General features: G+C 39.9%; 1 protein-coding gene across 4 annotated transcripts; it reads right to left on the bottom strand.

Annotated features, from left to right (window-relative positions):
* Window positions 1–838: 838 nt before the first annotated feature.
* On the bottom strand, window positions 839–3,456 carry LOC137128215 (uncharacterized). Of its 4 annotated transcripts, none has more exons than XM_067506042.1 (5): window positions 3,325–3,456; window positions 3,111–3,205; window positions 2,974–3,024; window positions 2,216–2,410; window positions 839–2,024 (listed from the first exon to the last, which is right to left on the bottom strand). In XM_067506042.1, the coding sequence occupies exons 2-5, from the start codon at window positions 3,172–3,174 to the stop codon at window positions 1,597–1,599; spliced, it is 738 nt and encodes a 245-aa protein (XP_067362143.1). In that variant the 5' UTR covers window positions 3,175–3,205; window positions 3,325–3,456; the 3' UTR covers window positions 839–1,596. The 4 variants fall into 4 exon arrangements, with proteins under 4 accessions (XP_067362143.1, XP_067362144.1, XP_067362145.1 ...); XM_067506043.1 differs by having other exon boundaries at window positions 3,111–3,202; window positions 3,325–3,430; XM_067506044.1 differs by having other exon boundaries at window positions 3,111–3,175; window positions 3,325–3,422.
* Window positions 3,457–9,197: the final 5,741 nt, after the last annotated feature.

The raw sequence follows: 9,197 nt of genomic DNA, 5'->3' as shown, positions 1-9,197 counted from the left end.
TCATTAAGGACCCCTGTAACCATGCCATCTCAAAGAGAATGTTTTCCATGCCTATGTTCAATTCATGCCATGCATAAATGTTTGTCACTCCATGTGATTTCCTACCTGTGAAACTCAGACTGGTATTTGACTACGTGCTCATGAGAAACACTGATTACTAAGCCAAGCGTCACGGAATTCTCCAGAGAATACAGAGAATATACCAAGTGTATATGTTCACTGAAAGGGGTTTTGGAATTATTTGATATTGTGTCACCAAGGGGATTTCAAATTTTGAACATTGTGTCTCTAAGAGGAATTTGATGTTCTGTTCTCGTCAGGGACTGGAGACCCACCACGGCTACGTTCCACGTACAGACTGCCAAGACAATACTTCACTGTTCCCCGTAAGACCCCCATTTCCCCTCTAGACTCAGCTCCTCTCCTTTCGCACTCCAACTGTAGATCCGCGCCACCTAGCGAGTCGAAGGGCTGATCACATCATCATCCTGCCTTCCCAACAATACACTTTATAATAAACTCCTTTCAAACTGAGAAGTGTTGTCAAGCACATTACTGGGTCCAACCCTAAAACTAACCCGTTACAATATCCTCAAATAGACACACAAGGGCTAATAATGAGGCATAAAATAAAATAAAATCTGATAGTCGCCCACAATCTTCAAAGCCACGTGGGGCAGAATGTATAAAATGTTAAATAAATGATTAGAAGAATGGTCCTTAACTCACTGAAGAGTCAAAAAAGTCTTACTGTAGTATAAAGGTTGGAGATATAAATTTTCCATAGAAAAAGCTTAAAGCAGTTTAAGCCTTAATGTTTGTTTTACTTAAAGCTATAATATACAAGTTAACAGTAGCACTCAACTCAAAATCAATCCACTCGGCTCTGCCCAGGCCTTCCTCTCCCGGTTCCGCCACGCTTTGCTGTATCATTAGGAGATTTTATGTTCTTTTACTAATCTTCAAACATTGACATATAATCAAGGTACAAATGTACAAAAAAAAAGAAGTTGATTAATACACTCGAGTGAACACAGTGCTGATGTTACATTTTCCTTATATCAACTGCATTTATTTGTATCATAATCATCTGTTCTTCTTTTACTCATAAACATAAACCTCCCCTGCACGGATGAGGTTTTTCAAACTATTTCTGCTATTTCTTGACCCCTTTTATCTTAGAGTTGGTCAAACATTGTATTAGGAAAGAATATAAAGATAAAAAGAAAACAATTCCTGCAAGACAATTTTGTTGTTTTTGCATAAAAGGAAAAAGAAACAGAACAAAGAACCAAAATAAATAGAATTATTAAATATAAAGCAATAAAAAATAAATTCAAATGAGTATTTTATACAGTCTTTCAGTTCAGTGTAATGAATTAACTTAATTACCTGAATGTGCTATCTACCCAGTATAATATTATTAATTGTGCAGGTCAGCAGGTCAAGTCCACTAGTCACTGTTGGTGTTTTATTCCTAGAACTAGTCCTTGAGCAGGAGATTTAAACCTCTACCTGGCAGTGTTGCAAGAGGATTATGGAAGTTTGCATAAAACCATTTAAAATTTCCACAATGTAATCATATCTTGATGGTTTTTAGTTACAGACAAGTTCGACAAACTTGACTGAAATTTTCATGCAAACCACTAAACAGATGATGGTCAGTAAAATGTTTCCAGCAACTACATAGACCAGCGTGGTGGTCCAGAAAGCAAGCAGGTACACAGTTCTGTCACAGTAAGGTACTGTAGCCGGGACCTGTGGAGCCATCAGGTGCTTTCCCTTTGTCTTACTGTTGATGTTGCTGAGGGCCAAAGCCTGAATGACTTCAATTAAAGTCTGGTTGTTGTTGAAATCCGAGGTGCGGTTGAGATTTGAAAGTCTCTGGTTCTGGTTCTCCAGAGTGAGGCTGAGCCTGTTGTCAGGAGGCAGAGTTGTACTGTACATACTATTGTTGATGCTGTTTGTGTCGGTGAGGTTCTTGTCATAATTGGGTTGATATATAGAATAAACCTGGTAACTACCTGTGTGTGGAAAGAGATAAAATCAATAATCATTTAAATCACAGTAGATCACATCTGTTATTATTTGGGCCCTACGACCAAATGTCTAAAACTTGCAGATTAACTTTGATAGCTTCAGCTATTCACTGTATCAGAGTTTAGTACAAAGTCATAAACAGCCCATTAATACAATGATCCACAGTATCTTTTACCATAAAGGAACCAGATGATGGCAAACAGGACCAGAATGAGGATCCACGTATTCTGAAGGTTGTTGTCTGGTGCTGCTGGACAGAGGAGCTTCGACAAAGCAAACGCGGCCATCAGCACCAGGGCCAGTATCCCACACACCACCACATACACTGGGATAGCTGGTGCTGCTGGACACTCATACATGTACAAGGCACCTGTTTGCAGAGATCAGAGGCATTTGTTTTCCAAACATTTATTTTAAGGTTAGTCAGTTATTAACTGGCTAAAGAAGTCTGTGCCTGCAAAGATTCAAATTGAATACTGGGAATTTTTCATTTTGTGTAAACATAGTAAGAGTAAGTAATTGATAAATATATCGTGTCATGATTGTGTCAAGGGCCACCTCGTTTGAAGGCCAAAAAATAAAAAATAAAATGACAGGGTTTTGTCTAAAGAGGATTTCCTATTTGCCTCACTGGCTGTCGGTTGTTTAAGGGGGAAGGCACAAACAAGCTGCAGTATGTGGGCGTAGGTTAGCTGAACAAGTTTTTAATTAAAATGTCAAACATTCAGTGATTTCAATAAAAGTTTACAACTACAACAGCCCAAATTAAACGGTGGATGATTTAATTATTTGTTCTGTAATATGCACTTAAATGGGAGATGCTAGAGAGTTTGATTTGTTGTGAAACACAATACATTTCAACACAATACACCTTATTTAATTCGCTAATAAATTCTAAGGTGCTTGGATTTTAAAAGTCATTGGCTGACTTACCGATAATGATCTGGGCAACTGGGAAAGCTGTTACAAGGAAAGCGATGCACCCTGAAAGAGGATACAGAGAAAGTTCAATTCGCAGTTTATAAATCTATTGGTTTGTATAATTGGATTGATTTTTTTCTATTCCTTACCAGCAATATAAACACTGGCATCAAGCAAGTTAGAAAAACAGTTCCACAGTGAATTCCCTGCCATTCTGAGACACAGAGAAGGCTATAGTGATCTGCTGTGAAAGAGAAGGGTCTGCTCCATCATCACAGTGAAACAGACTGCTTGACACTTCCCAACAGAGTGACGAGTTGACTGATAATTGTGGTCCAGAGATCAAATGAAGAAATTGCTTACCTTCTGTCTTCTGTTGGGTCTGTTAAACACTTTAGAGATTCAGTTCGGGTTGTTGGTCAAGTTAACATGTCTTAACTTTGTAGTGTGTCTCTACTGGAAGTATTGCAACACGGGAGGGAACATGAAACCAAGGGGTTTCCTCCGTTGAGTCAGTTTCTCTGTATTACAGCAAAACTGACATTTCTAGAGCTACAACAACAATTGCTACAGGGCAGCTCAGTTGATATATATGAAGCAGTAATTTAGTCAGGCAGGACACCAGCTGTCTGTGAACAACCACTCATAGCATCCACTAAGGAGAGATCGAAGGTCATTGACTAGGAGTTATGTACTGCAAGGTCATTTAGTCATGCATTGTAGGACTTTTGTAGTAATAATTTAACTCGCCTTGATGTGTAAAGTTCCGTTAAATCAAGCAATAAAAAGCTAAAATTAGTTGGAATGCTTGGGACAATGGTCCAGTGCTTCCCTCTGCTGGTTTGTGATAAATACAGTAGACTGTATTTATCTTACTGTTTTCTGGCCATCATTCACAATTTCTCACAAAGACAATCATGGAAATGACAGTACACATGCATTTATTGCTCCTTCTCTTTCCTGTGCCCTGGAGGACTTTGACATTTTATGCTGCAGTGTAGGGATCTTGAAAAACTAGAATTTCTAACTTCTATATATTTCTTGGTAAGAAAAAAAGTAAATACTATTTTCAATACCAGGGGAAAACACAAATGATGGTCTAAAGCTTTAGGTTTGTATTTATTTTTTATCTGCAAGGTTACACAGACACCAGATCCATGTATATGTCCTCTGTTACAGCCCTGTTCACTTTCTTAGCCTTATTTGAATTTACGTCACACTTTGTTGTTCAAACACTGAACATCTTGAAGGACAGACTCGTACTATAACAGAAGTGCGCCAGACACAACAGCTCAGTTATAAGAAGTTTTATTAAAGGAAAATTGTTGACAAAAGCAGGATGGAGATGTGGTAGGACCTCCGACTCACTAGATGGTGCTGCGCTCTGGTCTATGAAAGATAATACATGAGTGAGCAGCTCAGCAATGACTTGTGGGATTTGGAGTATGGAAGGATCAATACTTACTAGAGTGATTGTGGAGAAGAGCAGAGTGTGGAAGCAAGGCAGGGGATTATGGGGTAGAGAGGATGTGGTGTTGGCAGTAGAAATAGATCCATGATGCTGCGATGATGACTGACTGACTGATATGTGGATAAGAAACAGTGGTTTGGGAATTTACTTGGGAAGGTGCAGTGGTCTGAATCCACAGTACACAAACAGGCCTGGCAGTGAGTGCGTGGATCACATCAATGGTGAGTGTCCGATCCCTGACGTGAAGAAACTCCCAAATCCATTTAGTGACACCGAAGAAAAAAAACTCCAACAAAACAAGGTACTATAGACAACTTGGTCCTTCAACTCTGGGCTCCCATAAAATACTGCGGTGACATAAACATGGGTATATGTGAAAATCCCTCCATGACATTAACTTGGTTCACAAGTTGAGCAGACATGGAAATTCTTTAACTTGATTCCTTACAAGAGCAGATTGATTTAACAAATAAATGCATGAGCACATGACCAACGCTCATGTGAGCTCCGCATGAAAAAGTTGGGAGCCACGTACCGGGCTTTGTGAAACATCAGCATGGTGTGATCAAACATTTACATGGTTATGATGTGGTAAAACCTCCTCCTTAATACAACGTGGTAATCTTAATTCTTATGGGCAGGCGGCAGTACTCATTATTCTTCACGTCATTCATTTATTTTGCAACGGAGAGAATCACGGGACAGCAGTAAACTCACAAAACCAAGGCGGCAGGCAGAGTCAAGTCGCAATGAGAATGCAGACGATCTGGCAGCTTGGTAAGGGAAATGAGGAGGTATATGAACAAGAGAGTGAGAGCAGAAGAAACTGCTTGCTGATGATTAGTGAAGCTGCATGAACGTGAAGGGGCCATATAGGAAGTGACTGCAAAATAAAAGCCTGAAGGAGGAAGTGAAGTTCACAATCCTGTCATGATCAGGTGTTTAATAATGTATAAATTGTCAAATGAATCTCAGGAATTATGTAAAGTTATTCGTACTACGAACAGACTATATTAACTCAAAATCTGTCGGATTCCTCAGACATTAAAATGTTCCTCTGGTTTCAAAACCTTTGAAATGTAAACTCATATTGGCTGAAGTATCACCTTGGAAAATAGACCCCATGCTGAGTCAGTACAGATACGCCACAGGCTTTTACTGCCTTGAGCTCCATCGCTAATAAATGCACAATACCATACTGTACATTACATAAAACATACAAACTCTATTGTCTTTTACATAATCTCACAGTAATCTCACATGGCCAAAGTTAAATAGAGACAACTATGTGCTTCAACTCTGGGCTCCCATAAAATAAAACCTATTTAACGTCAAAGAAAGGACATTAAATATGTCCTTTCTCTGACTTGTCCCAATGGGGATGTGCCAGTATGCCCCACACCAAGAACCTAAACAGGAAGCAGTTGACTGGAACTTCAGATTTTCTCAGTGATGCTTAGCAATCATCCTCATTCCTCTCATTAACTACGTTTAACCAGTTGGGCGTCATTCTTCTAGCAGGACGGTGTGGTAGCTTACGGAATTCTCTGCCTGGCTCCTCACAACATCAATCTGATGAGAGGTTTAGTCAAAATAAATGAAAACACATGTGAGTGTGTCCATGCGGGCTCATCAGACCAGAACTGGTCAAAAGAAATGGCAGCAACAGATCAAGACGTGGGTCAAACATTTTACTGTTGTTGATTCGTGTTCATGTTTTTATAAGCATTAAAGGCTCCACCTATAAGGTCACAGTTTCATCTGTTTTACAACAGCATTTGGTATTCATAATCATTTCCTCACATAACGTCATTTTTGTCCATGAATGTCATTAGTATATGTAGTCAAAATATTCACAGCTCTGTTATTGATTGAATTGATGTATTTTTAGCACACATATATATATTTTTTGTGTGTGTGTATTGTGAGCGAGGACTGTACTGCAACAACTCTTCAGCTCATATTACATGTCTGTGGTGTGTGTATAAGTGTGTTGACCCCAGTCATGTCGGAAGTTCAGGAGTTGAGAAGGATTTTCTTAAGGGGATCTTTGCTGAAGTGTTTGTCTGTGTGTGTCTGTCTCTTTGTAAAATGTGTGTTAGTGTAAGCTTTGCTGATTAACACCAGATGTGCTGGGCTCAGGGGTGTCAGCAATAGTTTCAGAGGGCCCCTCTCCATTCAGCCCTAGTTGCAGTGAATGTTCAAGTGACTTCTTCACACACGGATGAAATTAATATTTTTCGTGTTCATCCCCACATTCCCCCAAGGTTTGAAACACTGGGTCAGTCTGAGCTAAAGGAAGTGTAACGACGAGGTTGAGGTAGATGCTCTTCTGTTCCACCAGAGGGCGGGAGAGAGCTGTAAAACGTCTGCTCCCAGTGTCAGGATTGACAGCTGTAGGAACTTAATAGTTTGTTCCCAAAGATTTTAACAGTTTTGCCCTAAATAAAGAGCAAGAACATTTCTTTTTAATTTATTACAGAAAAATATCTATATACACTGGCATGGAAAATAATGCAAATTATATAATGCAAATTAATAATGCAAAAAAAAAAAAAACGGACTAAAAGTTGTAACAGGTGATGCATCAAAGGATTATTTCCCTCAATTACTGAAAAGACTCTATTAACTGTTTAGTTCGGAAAATGTATAAAACCACCATCACAGGTCAACTAAGTCCAGAGTGACAGAGTGAAATAGATTTTGTCCAACAGAGGAGTCAACAAATTCATTTTACAATGAGAGCAACACATCCTTGCTTTCAAGGGGCCATTTTTATACATAAACAACACATACTCGGTTATTAAAAGTGGTGATATTATATTTGATGTCAACCAGTTAATTGATTTTCAGATTAAGTTATGATACCATGTTTTTTTCAGTGAGGAGGCTGCGTGTTGCCAATGACATATGAAGAGATAAGCCACGACGTGGTATTAATGTTGTGGTGGGACAGGGGTCATCGTGGGAAAACGTTAATGTTGACCATGATCGACAGGTGTCAGAACACAGTGCGTCAGTGCTTGCTGTGTATGTGGTTGTGTAGTGCTGATCCCTGTCCCCCACATCATTAATACCATCTGATTGTTGTACAAATGTCTTTAGTGGAATATGTCGCTTTCTTCAAAATAGTTTTCTAAAGTAATGTTCCAGAGTAACTTTTCTCAATGTACGCAAAACCAAAAATGCAAAAAAGGCTGCTCTCATTTGTGCAACAAGACTTCTGTGCGAACACCGTTTTTCACAAGTTCTGTCACTGCTTCAATTTCAATCTGACTTTTTAGAACCTTTTCCTACGTCCTCGACTCTCCCCTCCCCCGTCCGTCTCTCTACCTTTTGTCCCTGTGTGAATATTTCACATTACTCCTGCCGCTGGTGCGTGATGCGAGGGACTGAGCGCCCATTGTGTGTACGCAGTGTGGGTGCCGCGGTATGCGACTCCTCGGCGTGTGGTGTGTCGTGATAGGCGTGTGGCCGCTGACGCCAGCCAGCCGCCTGCCTGTCTGTCTGTCTTTCTGTTCAGCTACACCTGACCGGCTCTGAGATTACCCGCACACACACACACACATGCAGAGGTACAGTGGACCAGGAGACAGTGTGTAAAAGTGAAATTAAGACACATCACTGCTTTGTGTCCTTTCGGTGCAGGTGTTTGACATGAGGCCTTGGTATTGTCTTTGTTGTTCTGCTGATTTAGCGTGAGTTGAAATGTGTCACCAAACTGTAATCAAAATGAGTCTGACTGTAAAAATGTAACATAAAGTTAAATATAAATGTAATACAGCTGTTGTACATCCACCAGCATCATTGGTAAGAATGTTTTCCACTGGATATATACCAAGTGTGTCCAATCTTATCACAACAGATCATTGCATTGCAGCATTTGCATCATATTGAGTATGTGTATTATTACATTTTGTGATTTTGAAAGGACCTGTGTAGTTTTGTGCTAAAATGCGGCGAAAGCTAGGCAGCGCACTGTGGCGTTATCCTTGGTATTTAGTGTGTGCTGCCGAGGTGAAAAGTTGAACCTGGTGTTGACCTTCTCTTGAGAGAGAGCTTAGCTCTGAAGTCAGACGCAGGCCAAAGGCAGAGAAGGATATTCTCAAGTTCCTATTTCCCTTCCTCATGTGCACCACTTCTCTCCATGGCCACCCTCCCCTCCCACACGGAAACAATTAGCATCTGTGATAAGATGCTGTACACATTTCCATCATTTTATCTCATAGGTTTTGTTTGTTTGTGTTTCCATCATGACGACAGTCTTGTGTCCTCTTGTCATGGCGCTCTTAATCACACTTACATCTGATCTAGGTGCAAGGAGTTGAAGAGGGAAAATGTCTGAGAAGGGCCTAATGTTTACCACTGCAGGGAGTTGAATTCCAGATGGAGAGATAATAAAGAAAACAAGCAAACAATTATACAAAAATAGACAAAGTGGGGGGAAAAAGCAGGCACAGACTGACAGACGACAGGAATGATGTTTGGAGCAAACTAGTTTTTCTTTGTTCTCTCAAGAGTCTGACAACTCTGCATTGAATAAAAGTTGAGGGTTGTATTTAATTGGTACGTACAATGACGGATATCTGTAATCATCATGGGGCCTAACAACCATGACAAATGCTTTCAAAAAAGTGTTTTACTTGATAAAACCTTGTCTTGCTGTGCATCTGTTTGTGTCTACAGATATTTATTAGTTTAGGCCTGTAAATTGGTGTCATCCCTAAAAGGTTGGATTTTGGCTTTGTTCTCTGCTCACAAGAAA

Source organism: Channa argus, chromosome 5 (genome assembly GCF_033026475.1).
Source record: "Channa argus isolate prfri chromosome 5, Channa argus male v1.0, whole genome shotgun sequence".
NCBI lineage: Eukaryota > Metazoa > Chordata > Actinopteri > Anabantiformes > Channidae > Channa > Channa argus.
The sequence above is the reverse complement of the archived record's forward strand: the minus strand, read 5'-3'. Positions and strand labels throughout refer to the sequence as shown.

Excerpts from the sequence above, each read along its gene's own strand:
- LOC137128215 (XM_067506042.1), bottom strand. The coding sequence starts at position 3,174 with ATGGCAGGGAATTCACTGTGGAACTGTTTTTCTAACTTGCTTGATGCC. Across the intron at positions 2,411-2,973 it reads AGTTGCCCAGATCATTATCG|GTGCCTTGTACATGTATGAG; the intron begins GTAAGTCAGCCA and ends CTCTGCAAACAG. Across the intron at positions 2,025-2,215 it reads CATCATCTGGTTCCTTTATG|GTAGTTACCAGGTTTATTCT; the intron begins GTAAAAGATACT and ends TTCCACACACAG.